The sequence below is a fragment of the Sphaeramia orbicularis genome, unplaced genomic scaffold (genome assembly GCF_902148855.1).
Source record: "Sphaeramia orbicularis unplaced genomic scaffold, fSphaOr1.1, whole genome shotgun sequence".
Lineage (NCBI taxonomy): Eukaryota > Metazoa > Chordata > Actinopteri > Kurtiformes > Apogonidae > Sphaeramia > Sphaeramia orbicularis.
In genome coordinates, this window is record NW_021941470.1 from 409,668 (window position 1) to 435,506 (window position 25,839).

General features: G+C 44.5%; 1 protein-coding gene across 1 annotated transcript in view; it reads left to right on the forward strand.

The window, feature by feature from the left end:
- stil (STIL centriolar assembly protein) overlaps positions 1–25,839 on the forward strand; it is a 34,430-nt gene that overhangs the window by 5,832 nt on the left and 2,759 nt on the right. The window contains exons 4-16 of the mRNA XM_030129577.1: positions 69–250; positions 1,270–1,517; positions 3,475–3,558; positions 3,723–3,809; positions 4,774–4,918; positions 10,533–10,633; positions 22,112–22,220; positions 22,656–23,315; positions 23,358–23,645; positions 23,731–23,833; positions 23,946–24,171; positions 24,357–24,447; positions 24,553–24,794. Coding sequence (XP_029985437.1) covers positions 69–250; positions 1,270–1,517; positions 3,475–3,558; positions 3,723–3,809; positions 4,774–4,918; positions 10,533–10,633; positions 22,112–22,220; positions 22,656–23,315; positions 23,358–23,645; positions 23,731–23,833; positions 23,946–24,171; positions 24,357–24,447; positions 24,553–24,794 — 2,566 coding nt within the window. The remainder of the gene's footprint in view (positions 1–68; positions 251–1,269; positions 1,518–3,474; positions 3,559–3,722; positions 3,810–4,773; positions 4,919–10,532; positions 10,634–22,111; positions 22,221–22,655; positions 23,316–23,357; positions 23,646–23,730; positions 23,834–23,945; positions 24,172–24,356; positions 24,448–24,552; positions 24,795–25,839) is intronic.

Here is a 25,839-nt window from a genome sequence, read left to right on the forward strand (position 1 = left end):
TCAGTGTGACCTGGTAAATGTGGGCGGAGCCTCCATCATGTGACATTAAATCCTTTTCTCTGGTCCAGATGAGGAGGGCGTGACGCTGACTCTGGACCGGTTCGACCCAGGTCGGGATCAGGGTGGTTCCTGTGGAAGGGTTCCCTCCACTGTGCTTCCTGGAGACGTTCTGGTTCCATGTGTGTTTTCCACAGATGCACCTTCGGACCCTGTCATCCAATCAGAGGCTGACTTCCACCAGACGTTTAAGGTATGATGAACACCTGCTGGGCCGGGCTTTGGTTCTGAACACCTGCTGGGCCGGGCTTTGGTTCTGGGCTGACTGGACTGTTCTTAGACCCTTGGGTCCATACAGGTTTTGCTGACTCCAGTCAGTGTGTTGGTGGTCCCTGTAGCAGAGGCAGATGTTCGAAGGCTTGTACGGCTCCCTCTGTGCTCGGAGCCTTTTCCTAGTCTGTTATCTGTGTAAAAATGACCTGGTCAGCAGGAGTCCACCCTTAAGGCATTTTATTTTTACACAAATCCTACAGTGTGCCTTGGAATATTTTGGAAATCTTTCATGTTAATGTGGGTTTTTCTTGACTCCACATAGTACGAGCCCCCACAGATGTCCAAAGAGCCCCTGTGCATCATCCCCATTACAGCCAGCAGCACTTCCACCGTGTTGGTTTAGAGTTCCTTATACATTCACAATTCTGAACATTGATCATCAGTCTAGTTTTTGTAAATGTGTTGGTGTTGATCCTTTCCCATCGCTGACATATGAACCTCCATGTTCATACAGGTCCAGTCTTCCTGTCAGCCTGTCCTATCCTCATGTTCTGTTCAGTCAGTTGTCTTCAGTTAAAGCTGTGCTCATTAGTCAGACCTGTGCTTGTGTTGGATGGAGTTGGTGTGTGTGTGCTGGTGCACACATATGACTGAACTGCATCTGGATCCTCCAAACTTTCATGTCAGTCTGATTGAAACTGTGGGAGTTGAATTCAAATCAACCACATCTTAAACATGGAACTTTCAGATGAGTCTTCAGACCTTCTGAGCTGAACCATCCGAAGGTCAAGCCTCCTTGTTGTCACTGCAACCAATGGTTGTCACTACCAGCTGCTTTTTTTTAACTGTCCTGTGTTTGGTCCATAACACACATTGACACACTGGTACCTGTCTGTCTGACTGTCTCTCTCTCTCCTCTCTCTGTCCTCTCTGTCTCTGTCTCTCTCTCTCTCTCTGTCTCTCTCGCTCTCTCTCGCTCTCTCTCTCTCTCTCTCTCAGGTCTTACATCAGTCCATCAGTGGCAGACCTCCTCTGGACCTGTGTCATCTGTTAAAGGTCAAAGGTCATGTGGTCCATTCTCAGTCTTCTGATGCTGCGTCCTTCAGTCTCAGCTGGTTGGCCGTCTGTCCGTCCGTCACCGTGGACGTCCAGCCCATCAGAGCCGTCCCTGTCATCCCCACGGCGCTGCTGCGGAGCCTCACCAACGCCGTCCGACCACCGCCACACAGCGGAGGACGACAGAGAGGGTGAGTGAGCTGGACACCACACCTGTTGGTGTGAGGTGAACTGTTGACCTTTGACTGTGTGTGTGTGTGTGTGTGTGTGTGGTTTATGGTTTTTGGCCCCAGTGTTTCTAATCCCACCACTCCTGTTGACCTAGGTTCCTTATCACATTTGGTGAAGCCGGTCATGTCAAATTTGGGTGTTAAAATGGACCCCAATCCTAAACTTAACCGACAAATTAGTGGTGTGGTCCAGTCTAGTTTCTGTCACTTAAGACAGCTTCCAAAAGTCAAATCAGTTCTGCCCAGGGATCTGTTAGAAACTATGATCCATGCTTTTGTAACTGCTAGACTTAGCTATTGTAATGCACTTTATGCAGGTTCAGTGAAAATGTACTTTCCCGACTGCAGCTGGTCCAAAATGCTGCAGCTGGGCTTTCAACAGGAACACACAAACATGAACAGATCTCACCAGTTTGAGCTTTACTCCATTGCTTACCAGTGCATTTTAGAGTTGATTTTAAAATTCTTATATTTGCTTTTAAGTGTTTGAATATCCTTGGCCCCTCCTACCTGTCTGACCTGATCCACCCCTACGGCCCCCCTTGCTCTCTCAGGTCAGATCAGCTGTAGCTTCTGGTTCCAAAAACAAAAAAGGAGCTTGGTGTGGACCTGTGGGGCCTTTTCTATTTCTGCCCCAAAGCTATGGAACCACTTCCCTTAGACCAGTGGTTCTTAACCTTGTTGGCGGTACTGAACCCCACCAGTTTCATATGAGCATTCACCGAACCCTTCTTTATTAAAAAATAAAATATGATTTTTTTCAAATTCCAGACACAGGTATATGTTTTACTGGTGCACAAAATGAACCGTGCATAAACATCACTGTGTTCAAAGAACAAAACCAATACAGTGCATGAACTCACAACAAATTCCATACCTTTTCACAAAGACATGACCTTTTTTAATACTACCACACTGAAATGGTTTTAATTTTTAACCTTATGTATTCCAATAATGAACTTGTTGTATTTATGCTATTTATCATTTTTAACATTTTAACACACACCCATCACCTAATTTCCATCAGGCTACAATAATAATGAACATTTTCTGCAAATCAGTGTGACTGACGGCTTTAGCGTAATACGATTTCTCCATCCGCCACGGTGCGTCGGTCGTCACATCAACTGACCAGTGCGGTGACCGAAAAATGTAAACAAACATGGCTGCCTCCGTGGTTAACAGGAAGTAGCCAAAGTCATAACAACGATGTGGAAAATACTCAAATAATTCATCGTCAGAGGAGTGGAAGAGATTATAAACACTTCCGGATGTGTTGTAGTGCTGTAAGCAACAACAATACACCGCATATATTGGATGTCAATCAGAGAAAGAGTCTCCGAAGCCGTTTGTTTACATACACGGACCTAGCCCGACACACACACCCGACTAATGAGTCGAGTGTGTGTCTTGACCTCCGCCGAACCCCTGAGCCTGACTCACCGAACCCCTAGGGTTCCATCGAACCCAGGTTAAGAACCACTGCCTTAGACGTTAGACAGGCTCAGTCTGTGCCTGGATTTAAATCACACACACACACCACAAATATATATATATATATATATATATATATATATATATATATATATATATATATATATATATATATATATATATATATGTGTGTGTGTGTGTGTGTGTATATATATATATGTGTGTGTGTGTGTGTGTAGATAGATAGGTAGATAGATAGATTATGCTGTATTTATCAGATTTTAATTTTTTATTTTATTTTTTTTTATGATGGTTGTATTTTGTTATTCTTAACCCGCTTTCCATCCTGTGTTATCACAGTTTTTACTTATTTACTTATTTAATCTCTTGTTTTATGTTTGGTGTATAGCACTTTGGCCAGCTATAAAGTTCTTAAAGTGCATTATAAATAAAGTTGGTATGGTATGGTGTGTGTGTGTGTTAGGTTTGTGACCATGGATCAGAACAGAAAGCTGCTGCTGCTGCTGGAGTCCGACCCCAAAGCCTGCACCCTGCCACTGGTTGGACTGTAAGTACCTACAATGCACCTGCAGGACTGCAAACAGATCCAGTCCAAAGCAGTCAAAGGAAGAGCTGAAAATGTCTGCAGGAAGATGGAGACAGATCTGACAAGAAGGAGTTGTGTTTGAATCCTTCTCACCTGTTCTTTGTCCTTGTCTTGTCATGTCACAGCTGGATCAGTGGGGTCACTCATGTCCACAGTCCTCAGGTCTGGTCCTGGTGTCTCAGGTTCTTGTTCAGCAGCATCCTCCAGGACAGGTGAGTGACAGGCAGAGGTCAAAGGTCGACCGTGTCCAGGTGATCAGGGTTACTTATGCCACATTTCCACTACATGGAACCGGCTCGGCTTGACTCGACTCAACTCTGGTCCCAGGTCCTATTCCAGACCGTTTCCACTCTGGTCCCAGGTCCTACTCCAGACTGGTTCCACTCTGGTACCAGGTCCTATTCCAGGCCGTTTCCATTCCAGATCCTCCCCTCTTTCCAGTCCCTGGTCGTCATAGCGATGCGGTGCGTTCCTTCTGTGTGCTCTGCTCACAGTTGCTGATAAACTCACTGGTTGCCTGTTGTCTGGTCAAACTCCTGCTGAATGTTTGCGTCTGAACCTCCTGGACAAACCATGGTGTAGTTTTACAGACTGTCATCATGTGGATTCACCTACTGACAGATTTACTGGAAAAGGGCGGGGCACACACACCACTCTGACCAATCAGTGGTCTGCAGTGTTTACACAGTGTCACCTTTAGTATCTGGTCCCCAGTCCTGGAACCTCAGCGGAGGAGGTACCAAAAAACTAGTACCAGGTACCAGATTCCAAAAAACTAGTACCAGGTACCAGATTCCAAAAAACTAGTACCAGGTACCAGATTCCAAAAAACTAGTACCAGGTACCAGATTCCAAAAAACTGGTACCAGGTACCAGATTCCAAAAAACTAGTACCAGGTACCAGATCCCAATAAACTAGTACCAGATACCAGATTCCAAGAAACTAGCACCAGGTACCAGATCCCAAAAAACTAGTACCAGGTACCAGATCCCAAAAAAATAGTACCAGGTACCAGATCCCATAAAACTAGTACCAGGTACCAGATTCCAAAAAACTAGTACCAGATTCCAGGACCTTTTTTTGTAATGGAAACGCAAAAAGGCAGAGTTGCGTCGATTCGAGCTGATACTAGCTAGTGGAAACGCAGCATAACTCAGACATGTTGATGCCTTCAGGGTTCTGTCGGACAGCGGCTGCTTCCTCCTGGTTCTGTTGGCCTGCACCCACAGAACCCCCCAGTTCTTCCAGTGTCGAGGATCTGGACCGGCCCATGTGGACTTCCAGGTTCTGACGGCATCCCAGTCCACCACTCTGTACCAGGTATCAGGAAGCCCAGGTGTCCCCCCTCCCACTGGTCCATTAACTATCCAGTGTCCCTCCCACTGGTCCATTAGAATAGAAGAATAGATAGAATAGTCTTTATCGTCATTGTCCCAATACAGACAACGAAATTGAAGTGCAAACCTTTTAAAGTGCATTTTAAAAAATAAATAAATAATATAAAAACAACACACACCAACTGAACCAACAAGTATAAGAACATTATAAAAAACTGTCAGATTAAAATAAGACTAAAATTATTTGTGTACTGAATTCAGTACACAAATAGCATTAGCATAAAAACTGCTCCTGTGTCTGTTTATTTTTGTTTTTAGCACTCTGTACCGCCTGCCTAATGGCAGCAGTTCAAACAGGTGATGACCAGGGTGAGAGGGGTCTCTGATTATTTTCTGTGCCTTCTCGAGGCAACAACAGCTGTGCAGTTCAGTGAGGGAAGGCAGAGGACAGCCCATGGTTTTCTGGGCTGTGGTGACGACCCTCTGGAGAGCTTTCTTGTCTGCTGTTGTGCCGCTGGCAAACCAAACACGTGGACAGTATGACAAGATGCTCTGAACAGAGCAGCGGTAGAAGCTTCCCAGCAGTCTGTGCAGCAGGTTGTTCCTCCTGAGGACCCTCAGGAAGTGCAGTCTCTGCTGAGCCTTCTTCACAGTGACGGCTGTGTTTGTGCTCCAGCTCAGGTCGTCCTTGATGCACACCCCCAGGAAGCCAACATCACAGACTGTCCACCAAGTCCACACAGATGAACAGTGGCCAAATGTCTGTCTTTTCTTTCTGTAGTCCACCACGATCTCCTTTGTTTTGGTTGTATTGATGAGGTTCTGTTGACACCACACAGACAGTCGCTCCACCTCGTCTCTGTATGCAGTCTCATCCCCCCCAGAGATGAGCCCCACCACAGTGATGTCGTCCGCAAATTTTATTCTGCTGTTACTGTGGTGAAGGGGGGCACAGTCCTGAGTGTAGAGCAGGGGTCGGGAACCTTTTTGGCTGAGAGAGCCATGAAAGCCACATGTTTTAAAATATATTTCTGTGAGAGCCATATAAAATTTTTTAACACTGAATACAACTAAATGTATGAATTTTCAAGTAATACCAACAGTTTTAGAGTATAATAAGTCTCTTAATTTATTCTTTTTAATAACGTTGTTATACTGGAGTTGACCAATAATAAATAAAATAATAAATAAAATACTTCTTACCATTAATGCGACTTCTGGTGCTGCATGGTTTTGCTGATGGCTTTGTAGTCTGGTTGGTACGTGGTGAGGTTAAGCTTCATGCAGGCGTTGAGGCTTTCATCTGTTAAACGTGATCGTAGGTTGGTTTTGATGCTATTTAGATGTGAGAATGACTGCTCACATGCATATGTAGAGCCAAACATGGTCAATACGGCAATACTCACACGCTGCAGTGTGTGGTATGTGACAGGAAGCGCGTTCCAAGTTTTGACAATCAGCTCGTCTGCGGGTTGAAGCTTTTTCATTTCTGTCCACTTGTGTTTGCTTACCAGCTCTGCTTGCTGTCGTGCAAGTCTTTACAAATCTTCATTCAGTGACTTGAACTTATTCACCCACATGTCTGAGGCCTTCAGGTCAGCAACTTCTACCTCAAAATCTCTGATAGAGACACCAGGGATGTAACTCAGGTCGACTTTGTCCACTGCACACTCGTGTGGATGAGTGATGAACTTAAAAAGACGAGTGTGCTCACGAAATTCTCCAGAGCGTGCTTTGAACGACTGCAGGAGGTCAGACATGAAACCAGCTAGCTGCTGGAGATCAAAATGTTGAGCAGGGTCACTTGCTGTGCACGCATCTTTAAATTCTCTCAGTTTTTCAAAGTGTAGTAAACGACCTGTTTCAATATCCACGATAAAGAGTTCCAGCTTGTTTTCAAATCCAAACACTGCTTGTTGAAGGGATAAGACTATTTCCAATGCCTTACATTTTCATATTGCGCTGGTTCAGATGTTCAGTCATGTCCACTAGATAGTAAAACTTCAGGAGCCACTCAGTGTCAGTTAGCTCAGGATGCTCGACGTTTTTCATTTCAAGAAAAGTCCGGATTTCACTCAGGCAAGCCGCAAAACGGCTGAGCACCTTCCCTCTTGATAGCCAACGCACATTGCTGTGCAAAAGCAGACCGGGATAATTATTCCCAACTACATCCAGCAGTATTTTAAACTGCCGATCATTTAAAGCTCGGGCAACAATAAAGTTGACCACCCAAATGACCAGCGACATCACCTCACCAAGCTGCTCACCGCACATTTTAGCACAAAGCGCCTCCTGATGTAGAATGCAATGAAAACTCAATATGGGTCTATTTTCATGCTCACGAAGAAGCGCTACAAATCCTCTGTTTTTCCCCACCATACATGGAGCACCATCAGTGCACACCACAATACGTTTATCCATCAGTAGATTTTTTTCTTTAGCGAACTCAATGAAAGACTTGAATAAATGCTCCCCTCTTATTGACCCTTTCATTGGCAAAACAGCCAGACTCTCCTCACACAGTGTGTCACCTGCAGCATACCTAGCAATCACACTGAACTGGGATAAATGGCTTATGTCTGTTGACTCATCCAAAGCAAGGGAAAAGTAAGGCGCTGCATTTATATCCTTCACTTGCGTATCCTCCACTTGTTTTGCCATCATGATGGTACGATCATGAACAGTTCTTGCTGACAGAGGCATGTCTTTTATTCGCTTTATTATCTTTATCCGAAAAGTCATCAAAAAGTTCACTGGCCACATCAAGCATGAATGTTTTAGCATACTCGCCATCTGTGAATGGCTTTCCGTTCCTCACTATTGCTAAAGAACCAGCAAAGCTAGCTGAATTCCAGTCACCTTGTTGGGTCCATACACGGAGTTGCTGCTGACTAGCTTGCACTCGGCATAGTAGCTCTTGGCATGCTTTCTGTCTGCTGTCCCCCACCGGATATTTCAAAGCAAATGTAGCATAGCGTGTCTCGAAGTGTCGCTTTATATTTGACCGTGTCATCAAAGAAATTTTATCAGTGCATATTAGACACACCGCACAACCTGCTCTCTCCACAAAGGCAAATTCCTCTATCCATTCCTGCTGAAATGTATGGTACTCGTCATCTTTTTTTTTTTTTAGCCATCTTCTTAGTCAAGGGCCCGCTGCATAAATTAGCTAGCTGACTATTTCATTAGAAGGAGGGAAGTTGACTTCTTGACCTCACAGCAACTCGTGTAGGCAGCCGCATTATCCAATAAAAATAAGAGTTTGGAAGTCGGACCCTCCCGTACCCCGAAATACAGCTGGGATTGGCTCCAGCCATCTGCAACAGGTGCAGTAGAAAATGGACGTATGGATCAAAGCGGAATTATTTATTGATTATCATGTTAAGAAATGTCAGCTAAGACTTATCTGCGAGCCAGATGCAATCATCCAAAGAGCCACATCTGGCTCGCGAGCCATAGGTTCCCGACCCCTGGTGTAGAGGGTGAACAGCAGTGGACTCAGCACACAGCCCTGGGGGGAGCCAGTGCTGAGACTGATGGCTGTGGAAAGGTGGGGGCCTACTTTCACCCTCTGGGTGCAGTCAGTCAGGAAATCCAGAATCCAGAGGCAGGTGGAGTGAGACAGGTCTCCCAGGTCTGACATTTTAGTTCCCAGTCTGCTGGGGAGGATGGTGTTCAAAGCGGAGCTAAAGTCCACAAAGAGTAGCCAGGCGTAGCTACTTTTCTGCTCCAGATGTGACAGAGCAGAGTGAAGCGCTGTCACCACAGCATCCTCTGTGGACCTATTAGCTCGGTAAGCAAACTGGTGGGGGTCAAACCTGCTGCTCACCTGCTGCTCCTCCAGTGTCAGGATGTGGCTGCTGTGGGCCGGTGGTTGTAGGTCATCTGTCCCCACTGGCGGCTGCACCTCGAAACGGGCGAAGAAGGTGTTGAGCTCCTCTGCCAGTGAGGCACCCTCAGGATCCGTGTTCAGGCCACTGGGTCTGTAGTTGATGATGCACTTGACGCCTGGAATCGTTGCTCTGAAAGCAGTCCTCGATCCTCCTTTCATACGCTGCCTTGGCCTCTGCGATGCCTTTCTTGAGGTTGGCTCTGGCAGCACTGTACAGTGCCCTATCTCCAGACCTGAAGGCAGTGTTCCTCTCTTGGAGAAGGTTCTGTACCCCTTTAGTCATCCATGGCTTGGTGTTAGGATAAACCCGGATGTGCTTCTCCATGGTGACAAGGTCTGTGCAGAACCTGATATATCCCAGAACAGCTGTGGTGTGCTGCTCCAGGTCGTGGTGGTAGAAAACGTCCCAGCTGGTTGATTCAAAACAGTCCTGTAGTTGTTGGGAGGCATTATCAGGCCAGGTTTGAACTGTTTTGAATGTGACTGGGGTTCTCTTCCTGAGGGGGGTGCAAGCTGGTATAATGAGCAGGGACATATGGTCTGACTGGCCCAGATCTGGTAGCTGCTTAGCCCTGAAGCCCATTTGGATGTTCCAGTAGACCCTGTCCAGTGTGGTGCCTCCTCTGGTAGCACACCTCACATGCTGTTGGAATTTAAGGAGCACAGTCTTCAACTCAGCATGGTTCAAATCACCCGCTATTATATGCACAGCCTCAGGATATTCACTTTGATGAATGCTAATGGTGTCATGTAGCAGTCCAAGAGCAGAGTTAGCATTAGCATCAGGTGGAATATACACAGCCGTGATCTGGACAGCAGTGAATTCACAGGGCAGATACATGGATCAGCACTTTCCAGCCACATACTCCAGGTCAGGGGAGCAGTGACTACTCACAGTCTTAGAGTTCGTGCACCAGCTGTGGTTTATATACATGCACAACCCCCCTCCTCTGTTCTTACCGGAGGCTCTCGTCCTGTCTTGCCAGTGAGCTGTGCGGCCTGCTAGCTCCATAGCTGTGTCTGGAATGGATGGATGGAGCCAGGTCTCCATGAAGAGCAAGATGCAACAGTCTTTCACCAAGTTGTTCGTGGCAACTTGCAGTCCTAGCTCATCCATCTTGTTCATGATGGATCTGACGTTAGCCAGAAAAATGCTAGGGAGCGGCAGTCTGTTCGGCCGCTTTTGTAGCCTCGCTAGCGCCCCGGCTCTGCCGCCCCACTTCTGCTTTCTTTCCCTTCACCGCCTGCGCCACCTCACCAGGGGGATGGTAATCCATGGAGAATCTGACAGTCTCACAATGTCCACTGGGATGTTATGGAAGCAGGGAAACTCAGCCGAAACAGTCCCCTGGCCTTGTAATCCTATGTCTAGGAGTTTCTGTCAGCTGTAAAACTTGTTGGCACAACCAGATACTTTTGCACTATACACTACCTCACACACACCACGCACAGCCAAACAATGCACAGCAAGGGAGAGCACTGAGCCGCTGGGTCTCTGCGCGCCGCCATCTTGGTTGCCAGCTGTCCAGCGTCCCTCCCACTGGTCCATTAACTGTCCGGTGTCCCTCCCACTGGTCCATTTATCCTGCAGTGTCCATATTTTTGATGCCAAATCCCACACAGTTTTAGTGTGTGTTCTGCTGTGAGTTGATGTAGTTTCATTGTGTGTTTCAGTGTGCCAGCTGATGCAGTGTTTGTCCTACAGGTGGCGCCGGTGGACAGTCTGAGTGTTCAGTGTGAGCTGGGCTCAGATGGACACAGCAGACAGATGGAGGTGTTCAGACATGCTCAGAGCTCCTTCAACAGGTACAAACACTCACACAATCACAACATTCACACACTCATACAACACTGGAACCCAAAACCAGGACACTTTTCAGTCAGTATTTGTACAGGTGTTAAATTAAAGGTGGAGCCGTGGTGTTTCAGATCACTGCAGTCCAATCCTTCCCATCAGAAGCTGCTGTTTGTGGTCAGAGTTAGCTCCTCCTCCTCTTCCTCCTCCTCCTCCTCTTCCTCCTCCTCCTCCTCTTCTTCCCTCTCCTCCTCCTCCTCCTCTTCTTCCTCTTCCTCCTCTTTCTCCTCTTCTTCTTCTTCCTCCTCTTCCTCCTTCTCCTCTTCCCACCGTCGTGTCTTTGAGCCTGTTCACATTCACACCCATTCTCCTTTCATTATCCAGTATGTGCAGTAATCCGATTATTCCAGTGTTCATGTAAACAGGATCATCTGTTGGGCTTTAACCCATAACAGCAGTTATCTGAACAAACTCAAACTAATGCACCTAGAATTCTCCCAATACCCCCATGTCTTCACACATGCCAACGGGTTCATCTGCTTTTCGGCTCAAATGTGCTCAGAGCTCTTCTGTGTGTCTGTGTTCATATTAAATCAGTCTCAGTGAATCCAAAGGAACTTTGTGTTGGTAAATGACAGTTGTTCAAATGGACAGGATTTCAGTTCTGTTCAACATGTTGATGCTCATATGAACTATGTTTTCAGCTCAAAAATGAACCATTTCAGCACAATTAATGCTATATTTTCATGTCACAAATGGACAAGTTCTATTTGAACTGAATTGAGCTGAAAAACAAATCTTCTCTTCTTTTGGATTCCCCAGTTTTTCTTCCCAGATTCTCTCCTCCATATCACATGTTTTATTTGTACAGGTTCAATCTGGAGTATGGTGCTGATCCATCCTGCTTCTGTTCCACCAATACATACATGAAGAATGGCACACAGCACTGTTTACATCAGCAGTTTTACAATAAGAAGCATTTTTATACAGAAAGAACAATTTTAGATTGCTCTTTCCTCTTTAGTCTGATGATAAACTATCCGATAAATAATAGTGCTCCTAGTTTTTGCACAGGGATCATTAGTGTAAACGCTGACATGGCTGCAGAGCATCAGTATGATGGGATCCACAACAACCATGTCACATCCGTCCACTGACACATTTAGTGTTTTTGTGTCAGCTGGGATTGTTTTAGATCCACAATACCAACATTTATGAAGAAGAGCACAATTAGCAATAGTAAGTCTATGAGTTTATTCCTAATAAAGTACTGGTACTGACCAGAGCATCATGGGTAATGTCACGTCCGTCCACCAGCAAAAGTTTTCACATACACGTGCTATTCCAAACCCAATATTTATGAAAATAGAGCTTCCACTGTCAAAGAATATCAGTAGTCTGTGCACAAATGGATTAGCATTATTTACACACACTTCTGTGACTTTAGGACAACTGTTTTTTTTTTTTTTTTTTTGACAAAAATGGACACTCATTTGACTAGAGGTCGACCGATTATCGGCGCCGATATTTGGAAATTTGACGTATATTGGTATTGGCCTTTTTTTAGTCCGACGGGCCGATATTAAGAAATCAATGTAAAACTGGGTTATCTCGGCTCAGATGCAGCCGTGCCCCCCCCCCCCCCCCCCCCCCCCCCTCTCTGTCTCTCTCTCTCTCTCCCTCTCTCTCTGCCCTCTGATTGGTTGACGTGGAAGCTCACACACACAGACTGGGACTGACTTGGGATGAGACTGTGTTCTACATACATTTTCCCCATTACTAATACGTAGTGTGCAGAGTGTTGAATGAGCCAGATTGATGAACTAATGTTCTGGTAAAAGCTCATCAGACTCCACCTCAGCGTGCTTCCCTAAAACAAGTGAACAGAGTTTTTTCGGTGCTCTCTCTTAATCAAACACACATGCTTTTCTCTCACAGACTGTTTCCATCTCCATATTATCTGCAGTCTAATTCACACACATGTCAGGAGGTCATCTGAGTTAGCAGAGCTGCCGCTAATGTTTCCTCTGCTCTGATGTTCTTCTGAAACATTAGTAGTAGTTATCAGATGTAGAGCACAGGGATGTTTAGTCCAGTTTCAGAAGAGTTTTCTGCCTTTACCTTTGACACATGTGTTTTCTCTCTGGAGCTTCTCACACGAGAAAACTTTGCCTCTCCGCGGTGTGTACCCCTGCGTCAAATAGTGCCGCTGTGGGACTCTGACCATATGCGTCGATTTCTGACAGTTTGGGGTGAGACTGTGTTGGTATGTAATGTAATAGTGTGTGTTTGTGTTAAAGTCACATGAAGAACTCTACAACTCACAACTACTAATGTTGCTGTGAGCTTTCTAGTCCTAGGATCTGAAAATTAAAGTGAAGATGACAGAGAGTCAAATTCAGAAGTGACTTATGTGAACATGGTGGAACATTGTAAATCCTGTGTGTGCTCATTAAAGCCCTAAAGGCTGTTTGTGTTCTGTCAGGAGTTTAACTGCACTCATAGCAACTATTAGACTTTTTTATGTAGCTTTTGTCATGTTAATCATTAATAATGTATCAGCATAGTTTTGAATGACAGGGTCCCTGCTATCGCATGGTAAAATATAAAATTTAATAATGAAATCAACTTAAGGCTTCCCAAATGCTGTAATAAATGAAGCATGATGAGTTGAGCATATGTCAGCATGTGGCCCAAGAGTTTACAAGAGTCTCCCTGTATTTGTGTTGTGTTTGAACTTAATACAAAGATAAGTCATTATAGTTATATTTAAATTTTACTTTATTTACTGTGGAAAAATTTAAGGGAGCTATTTATTTAAGCTTTTATTCAACTTTATAAGAGATGCTTCTGAGTCTAGGAAATCCATGCACTTCTGGAGCTATTATTTTCAATTTGTTTGATTAAATAAACATGTTTTAGGCATTTAAATGAAGTTCAGTGTTTGCATTTGTAAGAAAGGAACCCAATTTATGTAAGAAAGGAGCGTTGATTTATTGGTTGATTTTATTACAGATTTATAGCTGAAGATGCCCACATCTAACTATTAAAGCTATACCTACCAATGTGGCATTTCTCACAGCACTTAGCAGAAGTTTGAACATGAACAACCCGCCTCTCTCCAAAGCCCCGCCCACTTCCCTCTGCCTGAGCTCTGAGGCTCCTCCTCCTCTCTCCTCCTCTAATCTGATGCGCGATGAAAACAGAGGAGGAAGCAGAGGCGGAGATCCGGTCCGTTTTGGCGTGTCCGCAGACCCCTTCCCTCAGTAATCAGATGCATCATCCACCTGCCGCGGGCCCGCGGCTCCTGTTCCATCAGTAGACCTGGTCTGTGCAGTACTGGGTCAGGGTCTTTGCTGCAGTGCCCATGGGATGGGCGCGCGCACTGTGAACGCGCGGCCTCTGCGAATTTTCCGTGGACATTTGAAGTTTCATAGTCCATACAATTATCATCCTACATCATCTTACATGTGTGACACCATGTACATGTACCTGTATGAGTCCCACCGTCATAAAACCTGAGCTTTATGCAGACCTGTTCAGTCCAGTACAGCTGACTTCTGCACTTTTATCTCCAGCCTTCATTCATCAGACTCCCGTTTGTGCCCCTCAGTTGTCGTTTCTGTTCATAAATCCGTTTCTTCCCTTCCACATGTGCATGTCAGTTCTATCCAAACACATCCTAGACAGTAGACTGTGGTCAGTGACAGGAGAAGCAGCGCGAATGAAGCGTCAGATTCAGAGGGACACATATCGGATGTGAGGCGGCGATAATGGATCGGATGCTGGACGGCCGTAATGGATGATTGACAGGAGGCTCAGTCAGGTTCGGCCAATTATTTTATTCGGACCGACTAAAATGATTGGTCAGACTTTTATCAGAAATATACGAGAATTAAACATTTTTGAGTTTCAATACCTGGTGGATTTCTTTTCCATTTTAGTTTGACACACACTTATTAGGAGCATTTTAAGATGACAAAAGAAAAGTGTAAAAATGCCACATCATACGGTAGAGCTTTAAATCTTAAACTTAAATCAACCCAAACCAATAATTTGGAAACCTTTCAAAGTTAGTGAGCCGTTGACTATACAGGGAACCCGAGTGTGAAAAGAGGCAGTACACAAAAATAACTGAAGCAGCGGATTTATACACACATAAAGAATTTATTAACTAAACTAAGACAGACAAAATTAGACAAAGACAAGAGACAAGTAAGACAAAAGGGATTATGGGTAGGAGAAACGTAGACTAAGTTGACAGATGGGCTATATTAAAGATATTGTAACGTTAGTGAGGTTAAGTTGAGGTAACTCTACTTAAATTGGAAATTACACCAACTCAGACAAGTCAGGAGCAAGTTTCCTTACAAGTTGCAGGTCTTGAAGGATGCAGGTTGCGCCTGTGGAGAAGGAGCATGCAGCAGCTGGCGCGGCCTTGACAGCGGACGGATGAAGTTGGGATGACATCTTCTGACGGAGTTCGAAGCAGCAACAGGCTGTGGAGCAGCGTGCTCGCGCTGGAGCTCTGGAGGTCTGAAGCTCTGGTGGCCGGAGGAGGTGGAAAGCTGGCCCTGGTGGCTGGGTTCTGGAAAGCTCACCAGGAGAAGTTTGAGAGCCGAGAAGGATGGAGAAAGCTCTCCGAGAAGTTGAGAGCCGAGAGGGATGGAAAAAGCTCCAACTGGGAAGTTTGAGAGCCGAGAGAGATGAAAAAGCTCTCCGAGAAGTTGAGAGCCGGGAAAGATGGAAAAAGCTCTGATGAGAGATTGTTTCATTTTCTTTCATAGTTTTGCCAGGAACCAGCCCGGCACGCCTTCCTCGTGCATATTGATGAGTCATCGATATCTCTGGGCGTTGTCTTCTTTGTCTGTTTTGGCGCCAGTCCAGCCCACCTCGCAGGTCATTTGCATGCTCCCAAAAGTGTCATGTTTCTCTTTCCTCTTTGGGAGAGAGAGGGGGAGAGGACCTTGTGCAAACTTGTAAGAAAACTTCTTCATCCTTAAATAAGATTAAACTTATACGTCAGCTGTAACCTCACTCAGCATCAGTAAGATAAGCACCATTATCAGACGTGTTATTAACAGTGTTACTCTGAGTTACAACATAATTCATAGTGAACATGAACAGGACACACATATATGGTCACAGGTCAGGCAAATGGGCTCTTGCATAGACATGCATCAAAGGGTTAACATGCTGAGTACAATCAACGTTAACACATTACTGTTACACTATTAACATGGCACGGATAAGGATTTTGGTTATTCAGTCTCTTTCTGGGTTTCTCTCCACTTCTGGATAAACAGAAGAAATAAGACACAGATGTTCAATGGTAAGGAGTGGACAAGTGTAAACACCCAGTTCCTGTGTTCCTTAATTTACCACGACAGGGAAGATGGCTCTGATGAAGAACAGATGCCAATGGGCTTAGGTTTTGTTGTCTTGGGTCCATTCCTTAGGCCCATTTGTCACCATAAATGTTGCTTGCAGATGATGTCCCTGCTTTGACCTGATACCAGTCAATCAGCACGGCTTTTCAGGAATTTGGTTTGACAAGGAGAGAAGTAGGGCTGCACGATTTTGGCAAAAAAAAAAAAATCCCGATTTTTTTCCTCTAAAAATTCGATTTTCGATTTTGATTTTGATTTTTGGGTAAAACTACAAAAGACAACAGAAGTCAGCATGTCGTTTTCGTGAGCACCCAACAATGCAAGGCACTGCTCTGACCTCAAATCTGTGATGGTATCACATGATGAACCGAAAGAAGTTTATTTTTTCTTAATTAAATCTTTATTGAATGAAGTAGAGTATACAAACAATGTATACAACAAGAAAATAACATAAGTTGCCAGGGGGATTACACTATAATACAATGTCCAAATCAGAGCAAATACTTATGTTTTTTATACCTGCCTTTTTGTTTCAAAATTTATCTAACAGCTTTTAAATAAAGTTCAACATCTTTCAAAAAATAAATAATATTTGGTTTTGTGTTACAGAGCTTACATTTGTGAATGAAAAATTTAGCAAGTAAGAGGACTAAATTAATTATTAAAAACAAATATTTATTTATTTATTATTATTATTATTATTATTATTATTATTATTATTATTATTATTATTAAAAAAAATTTCTGGGTATCTGGGCCCACAGAAGTGATACCAATATAAGTCAGTGACAGGCATCAGTCGTGCGTGTGTGCGTGGACCACGTTAATATGAGTGATCCACATGCGGTTCTATTTAAACTGGGGGATCTGCGTGGAACAGACCGACCCAGGACACACTGGAGGGGTTATATCTGTGGAGCTGGTGGATGTGTGTGGGCACAGGGCTGTCTGAGCTCCTCTGCTGAGGCTGATGACCCCGAGACTCGGACCCGGATCGGAAGAAGACAGTACGGTACGGATCCGGGACAACGGAAGATGAGTGATCTGCATGCAGTTCTATTTCAGTTGCGGGATCCGTGCGTGAAGCCACGGCTTACATTGCTATAAGTACTGCGGGCTCAATAACACATTTAAAGTCCGGTCATTACACGGACTTCTGTGACAGACCGCTGTCACTGATAGAAGGAGGAGCCTACGGGAGCCCGCAAGCGCGCGGCCCACAGACATGAGAGGGATGAAATCGATTTTACGATTTCCCTTTTTTAAAAATCGTCCTAATTAAAAAATCCGATTTCGATTTAAAATCGGTTAATCGTGCAGCCCTAGAGAGAAGGATGATTTAATTATAGTTCTGTTCTTGTTCTGTTCACTCACTCCCCTTGTCATGACGCTACACATTAGGGCTGTGCAGTTAATCGAAATTCAATTCCGATTTTGATTATTACACGCAATGATTACAAAAATTATGTAATCGAGAAAAACAATTATTAATTTTGAGTTGTTTAATTCATGCACACGCAAGCTACCATGAGCTGCTCTGCCCCCCCTGCCCCCCCCCCCAAGCTACAGCTGCCAGCTAGCCGGCAGGTCCACCCCAAGAGGAAAGTTGTACCTAGCGGTCTGGAAAAATAGCAGGAGAATCACAGCAGAAGTGCTTGGTAAACAAAAAAGGCAAGTCAAATTCAATTGTATGGAATCACTTTGGGTTTGATGAAGAGCAAAAACCCATTACGTGCAAAAAGTGTTTCGTAGTTGTGTCTGCACCGACCGGTAACACAGCAAACCTTTTTAACCATCTAAAGTTTAACCACCGCGACCTTTATCATAATCTTATGAAAAACTAAAACACATTAAAAAAAAAACTCCGTCTACAACTTCGTCCGCAATGCAATCTTCAGTCTCCGAATCTCTTTACGCTGCAACTCCTGTATTAACCTAACTGAAACCTCACGGCACGCCACTGAATTTACTATGTTTCATACTACACTGAACATACTTGAATTTATAATTTGCACTTTACGTGAGTTTTTTTTTTATTGCTCCAGTTCTATGGCAAGTCTAGAGCAGTTTAATTCCAGTGTACCATTTGTTTACAAAAGGAAACATACTTGAATTTACAGTACACTTATTTGCATTCAAAGATTTTTTTGTTTCGTACAAAAGTGAACATACTTTGTTTTAGTGGTTAAAAGCTTTATTTATATTTAAAGAGTATATCTTACATTGTTTTGCAAGAAAAAAAATAAACAACTCTAAGGTTAACAAATAATCGTTTTTAATAATCGTGATTTCAATTATTGCTAAAATAATCGTGATTATTTTTTTTTCTTTAATCGAGCAGCCCTACTACACATTATTCAAAATTTTTCACACCAATTTTTACACTTTTACTGCAAATGAATATTGGCTCCAAATATCGGTTATTAGCCTCCTCTAACTAATAATAATCGGTATCGGCCCTGAAAAACCCATATCGGTCAATCTCTATAGTTTACCCCCTAAGGAAATTTTAGCCAAAATAAATAAATCTGTATAAACTGAAGTTACACAGCGACACCTTGAGCTGAAGGAAAAAGGAAAACAAACAAATGAACTGAAGGATAGCAGCAACATGTGACCTGTTCTGTTGTCTTATTAGCTCCTCCACATTAAGACAGCTAATGCTGACACTGTAGGCATTGCCGTGGGCAACAAGACAAGACCAGATGTTTTGAAAATGACAGGAAATGTACGTCTGACATCATAACATATGTACGAACTCTGAAAGAAACCAAATACTGGGCGTAAACATATAAAATAGGGTTTCTTCATGATCACATTTCTTTTTCTTTTTTTTAACTTTTTTTATTATTTCAAATTATACATTTACACAAACGTGCACCCATATATAGGGAACCACACAGACACAACATATACAAACAAATTATACAACAAACCTACCAAACCCCCCAAAGAAGGGAAACAAACCCAAAAAAACACAACAACAACAAAAAAACCCCAACAAGATAAATAACTTTATCAACTCCTCTTTCCAATACTCAGGGCTGACCAAGAGTCAGTACAATCCAAACCAACAACACATTTGTCCATCAAAAGCACATAGGAGACAGCAGGACACTCCTGTTGACAGTAGAGAAAAAAGGATTCCATTGTTGATAAAACAAATTAATTTGTCTATGAACAGAAAACTGAATCTTTCCCAACATTAAAAACAAAAGTAAATCATGCACCCATTGTACAAAAGTTGGTATCAGAGGATCCTTCCACATAAACAGAATCATACGACGGGGCAATAGTGACAAAAAGCTATGGAGTCACTTTGGGCTTTGGATGAAGACAGCGCAGGAGAGGAAACTCCAAAAACAGCCAGTAGGGGGCGTGGTTACACTGATTTAGCCAAAACAGTGCTAATCAAAGCAAAAATATGATTCCAAAGAGTATTAAGTTTTGAGCAAGACCAAAACATGTGAGTATGATTGGCAGGAGCAGCACTGCAGCGGTTACAGTTTGGATTTACATCAGAGAAAATCTGTGCCGTCTTTTGATTGGTCCACAAACAGCGATGTAAAATTTGACACTGCATAAATGACTGTTTAGCACAGACAGAAGATGTGTGAACCCTCTGTCAAATGCTAAGCCAAAGACTGTCACAAATTGTTTTTTTTTGTTTTTTTCCCCAATATATATTTATTGTGTTTTTTTTTTTGTTTATAGAAAAGAAAGAGACAACAAACAGAACAGAACATTCCAGCACAAATCAGAAGGAGGTGGAAAACTCAGTCAATTTAAAAAACTATGACAGCAACATGAGTTCACATTATTCCTCTACGGAAAAGGGCTGAAATGTCCAGACCAATATATGACATAAAGGGGTTCCAAGTTTTATGGAACACTTCATCTTTGCTGTGTAACAGACTGGTTAAATAGTCCAGGGATATATAGTCAAGTACTGTCCGATGCCATTGAGTTTTAGTAGGTGCTTTATCTGTGATCCAATATAAAAGAATACATTTCCTCGCACAAAATGTGAGCATCCTATAGAGTTGTCCTTTATATTTTCTGATGATTGTGACATCTGTCATTCCAAGCATGGTCAATGGATTACACTCAGTAGTAATAGAAACATAATATTTTATCCAATTCACATTTTACAACATGCCAAAAATGTTGAATTTTCCTACAGGATCAATAACAATGAGTAAGGGTACCCACGTCAATTTGACATTTGGGACATAATGGAGAAAGGTCTTAATTAAATGTATGACGTTGAGAGGGAGAAATATGCACATGATGTAAGATTTTAAGTTGCATAGCTTTTAGTCGATTACAGACACTTAAGGAATTCGCACTCCTCCATGTGTTGTCCCAGCCCTCATCATTTATTTCAATCCCCAATTCTTTCTCCCATAGCCCTCTTAAATGAGAGGTACTGGAGCTGGAATATTCTTTTAGTAAAATATAAGAGGACTTTATGGAAGCCTTAAACCTGGGCAAGAACAACTGCTTTTCAAAGTCTGAGATAGATTGATCCGTGAGTAATGATGTTTCCTTCGAACACAATCTCTCACTTGTAAATAGCAAAAAAAAAATCCTCTCTTGATATCATATTTATCCACCATTTGATCAAAAGACAACATAGAGGGCCCATCCATTAAGTCTGAGAGAACAGAGATCCCTTTAGTTGCCCAAACCTGAAATCCAAAATCTGTCATTCCAGGTGGGAAGAGAGGGTTGTCACACAGAGGTGTAAATAATGAGGTTAGTTGAGATCAACCTTCACGTTTTTGAACAATTTGCCATGCCTTAACAGTACAAATTGAAAGTGGATTACTGCAAGACAGCTTCAGGTTTTTAAGTTTTTTCAAAAACATCAAATTTTTTAAAGGAAATTTGGACATGGAGCCCTCTATGTTGAGCCAGAGAGAGACAGGAGTTTGAACTCAGTCTGCTGCAGCATGCATATGAGCGCTGATCTGATATTTCCTTATATCTGGGAGGTCAAGGCCTCCTTTTGAGGATGGAAGACATAATGTGGAAATTTTCAAATGCGGCTTCCTCCCAGCCCAAATGAACAAACTCATCCAGCCATTTAAAGTTTGGATTATTTTGTTTGAAAAAAGAATTGGGATCATTTGAATTGGGTATAACAGTCTAGGCAAGACATTCATCTTCAGGAGTGAAACACGACCCAACCAGGAGAGAGGCAAAGCCTTCCATCTCTCAACGTCCAATTTAATACAGTCAAAGAGTGGAGCAAAATTACATTTATATATCTTGTCAAAATTAGGTGTTATCTTTATGCCTAGGTATACAAATCCATCCGGTGACCAAGTGAAAGGAAAAGGAGAGGGGACTTTAGGTCTCTCATTTAAAGTGCCCAAAGGCATGACTTCTGATTTGTTGAAATTGATTTTATAGCCTGAAATGGCACCGAATTCGCCAACAATCTCAATGAGAGAAGGAATGGACACCTCAGGTTGAGTCAAGAAAATGAGGACATCATCGGCGTACAAACTTATCTTATGATGCCTCTCTCCAATAGTTACTGTCACAAATTGTTAAATTTAACTGAGTTTCCCATTCTCCTTTTTAAAACTGAGGAAAATGAATTTTGAATCAAGGTTCAAGGTGACTTTATTTGTACCCGTGGGTAGATTTGTTTTGAATATTTTGAAATTTATTATATACAGTTGAAATGATTCCCTTCAGTGCTTTAGGATGTTCTAAAGTTGAGTCACTTGGATTTATTCCTGGAGCATTAGGAAACTGAGGTGTCATTTTGGACATAAAGTCACGAATCTGTAAGTAGCAGAAAAAGTCTCTGTTTTGGATCTGATATTTATCAATAAGATTGGTGAAAGACATGAATATGCCATTGTCATAGAGGTCAGCAATTCACATTTCCGAAGGGACTGTAAACGCCTCACATCTGATTCTGGTAATCATAGGATGACTCCGGTTATGGGATGTTTATGGTCCTGTACAGGGGCTTAGTGTTGTTTTTTCTGTCTGTTCATATGTTTTAGAACAGGTGTGGTCAGTTTGAGTTGAAAACATCTCATTTCACAGTCCTCATTTGTCTTCACTTTTTCTCCTCAGCGTTCACCCTCCGGCTGCCGCTCTGTCCGTCAGCGATCAGGACTCTGGGGTTGAAGATGAAGACCTGTCCCCCCGCCCCTCCCCCAGTCCACACCCCCCAGCTCAGCAGGTCAGTGGAACGCCAGGTCACAAAGGGGATCAGCTGGTTTTAGACGATAAGAATATTTATGTACAGACCAGTGAACTCTGTCAGTAACTGTATCCTGTTACTCTGTCAGTAACTGTATCCTGTTACTCTGTCAGTAACTGTATGTAACAGTTCTACTGCTGTTGTGGAATGTTCTACTGGTGTGTTCAGACGTGCTTTGGTCCAGTTGGGCTGTTTTTTTGGGCCTTTTTTCCACTGTCTGTATTTTTGTGGTTTGTATAGTTCATGGATAGTTGTATTTAATCTTTAGATATTCTATAAATGCATATATATTTGTGTGTGTCAGTGTAAATGCACAGGTTTGAAACTCTTTAGAACATGTGTCGGTGCCTTTAGTTGAACCTTCATCTCAAACACACTCTGATGGTTTTATTTGTTTTGGTGTTTTTTCCACAGGTTCGTCGAGTTCAGCCGTCTGTTCCTGAACTGTCTTTGCTGATTGACAGCAGCTTCACCTCAACTCAGAACCCTGGCCCCGCCCACAGACCGCCTCCACCTACCACTGACAGAAAGTGTGCTCCTCCTCCTTCCACCTCCTCTTCAGCTCCTCCTGTTCACCTCCACAGTACGCCCAACTCCAACCTGCAGCAGCCCTGCTCCTGCTGCACCTCCTACAACTGCACCACCATCTGCTCCTCCCCCAGCCCCCACCAGCCTGCTCCTCCTCCTTCTAACCTCCATCCTCCTTCTAACCTCCATCCTCCTCCTAACCTCCACCCTCCTCCTTCTAACCTCCACCCTCCTTCTAACCTCCACCCTCCTTCTAACCTCCATCCTCCTCCTAACCTCCACCCTCCTCCTTCTAACCTCCACCCTCCTTCTAACCTCCATCCTCCTTCTAACCTCCACCCTCCTCCCCCTAACCTCCACCCTCCTCCCTCTAACCTCCATCCTCCTCCTCCTAACCTCCATCCTCCTCCTCCTAACCTCCACCCTCTTTCTGACCTTCATCCTCCTCCTAACCTCCATCCTCCTTCTAACCCCCACCCTCCTCCTCCTAACCTTCATCCTCCTCCTCCTAACCTCCACCCTCCTCCTTCTAACCTCCATCCTCCTCCTATTCTCCATCCTCCTTCTAACCTCCACCCTCCTCCTCCTAACCTCCATTCTCCTCCTCCTAACCTCCATCCTTCTCCTTCTGTACCTCCTCTTTCCCCCCACCACCCTCCTGCTCCCTCTCCTCCCTCCGCCCTCCCTGCTCCTCCTCCTCTGGTCCCGTGGTGCCTGGACTCCACCCCTTCGTCTGCAGACCCTGCGCACCCCCCCTGGCCCCCCCGTCCCTCTTGTCCTAGGCCTTGTTGTGAACAGCAGGTCTCTGTGGTCCCATTGGACGCCTACCAGCTCTTTCTCCATCAGGACCACCAGCTCCGCCTCCTCCAGACTCAGGTAGGAGCAGCACCATGTCATGGAGGGTGGAGGAGGTGCATCTGTCTGCTCCATGTTCTGGAACTCTTCTTTTCTTGCTGTGCAGGTTCAGATGCTCCTGGAGGCTCAGGGGAAGCTTCAGTCCTCCGGCCCATGGGTGGACGCTCACATGTTGACCAGGAGCACCGCCAGCGTGGCCGTGGGAACAGGTGAGACGGTTTCCTGTGGGGACAGGTGGGTCTGGGTCCGGGTCCTGGTCCTGGTCCAGGTCCTGGTCCTGTTGTCGTCTCACAGCTCAGATTGTGTTTGGACCCTTTCCAGGTGCCAGTCTGCTCTCCGTCCATCCTTCACCTCCCCTCCCCCATCGGGATGTTCAGGCTCCGCCCTCCGCTTCACTCACCCCTCCCCCTTCACCCACACCCTGCCCCTCCGCCCCCAGCCCCCCCCCAGCCTCCAGATGTTCTTTACATGACCGTCCTGTGGTGGAGGCTCAGAATGAGGACGTCCTAGTGCACGAGGATCCACAGTGTCCTCCAGACCAGCACAGGTGAGACTCCACCCACTGATGAGGTCACAGTTCGTCACTGATGATGTCACAGTTCATCATTGATGATGTCACAGTTAGTCACTGATGATGTCACAGTTCATCATTGATGATGTCACAGTTTATCACTGATGAAGTCACCATTTGTCAGATCCAGTCTGGTCTAAAGGTGTTCTGTTCTGTTCCAGTCTCAGTGGTCTGCACAGTCCTGTTCTGGGGGAGAGTGTCAGCATGTTCAGTCCTGATCCAGACCAGCACCGCTTCTACCACAACCTGATGGTAACGCACTCACACCAGCCTGTCTGTCACATGACCACCAGCCTGTCTGTCACATGACCACCAGCCTGTCCGTCACATGACCACCTGTGTTGTTTTCGTCCTCAGACTCAGCTGACCAGTCGTCTTCAGGAATCGGAAAACAGGCAGGAAGTGAAAGAGGAGGAGTCGTCATCGGGGAGGAGGAGTCCATGCGTTCTCCCGGACCGCCCCTGGCCCTGCCCCGCCCCCTGCCCAGACCCAGTGGTTAGTGCGACTCTACAGCGTCTGCGGCAGCTGGGAGTGGATGTGGACGAAGACCAGCTGAGCGAGAAGGACAGAAGCAGACACCGAACTGTGGAGAGTACCAGGTAAGACCTGGGCCTGGATCTGGATCTGGATCTGGATCTGGGCCTGGGCTTGGGCCTGGGCTTGGGCCTAGGCTTGGGCCTGGACCTGGACCCACCTGGTCCATGCCAACCACAGTCTAGTCCCAAACACGTACATGTTTAACAGTTAATTCCGTGGACTGTCCAGAATAACAGCTCTGCTCCAGTCCATGGACCAGGAACTAAACCTGCGGTCTGAAACATGCACTGTTCTGTTCAGGAAGTTTAAAATATGTGGGTGTTTTTTCAGAAACAGTGGATTATTTATTGGTTTTTGTTAAGGAACAGCATTCTGCAAGACATCAGGAATTTTTTGTTTTTCTCAACAAAGTGCATGTGTCAGACAGTAGGTTTAGTTTTCCATTCATCTGGTAAAGTCTGACTGAAAACCAGTTTAGAATGGATTTGGTTAAAGGACGAACTGATGACGGACTGGTGACGAACTGATGACAGACTGATGACAAACTGATGACAGACTAATGACGGACTGATGACGGACTGATGATGAACTGATGACAGACCGATGACGAACTGATGACAGACTAATGACGGACTGATGACGGACTGATGATGAACTGATGACAGACTGATGACAGACTAATGACGGACTGATGATGAACTGATGACAGACTGATGACGGACTGATGATGAACTGATGATAGACTGATGACAGACTAATGACGGACTGATGATGAACTGATGACAGACTGATGACAGACTAATGACGGACTGATGATGAACTGATGACAGACTGATGACGGACTAATGACGGACTGATGACGGACTGATGACAGACTGATGACAGACTGATGACGGACTGATGATGAACTGATGACAGACTGATGACAGACTAATGACGGACTGATGATGAACTGATGACAGACTGATGACAGACTGATGACGGACTGATGATGAACTGATGATAGACTGATGACAGACTAATGACGGACTGATGATGAACTGATGACAGACTGATGACGGACTGATGATGAACTGATGATAGACTGATGACAGACTAATGACGGAC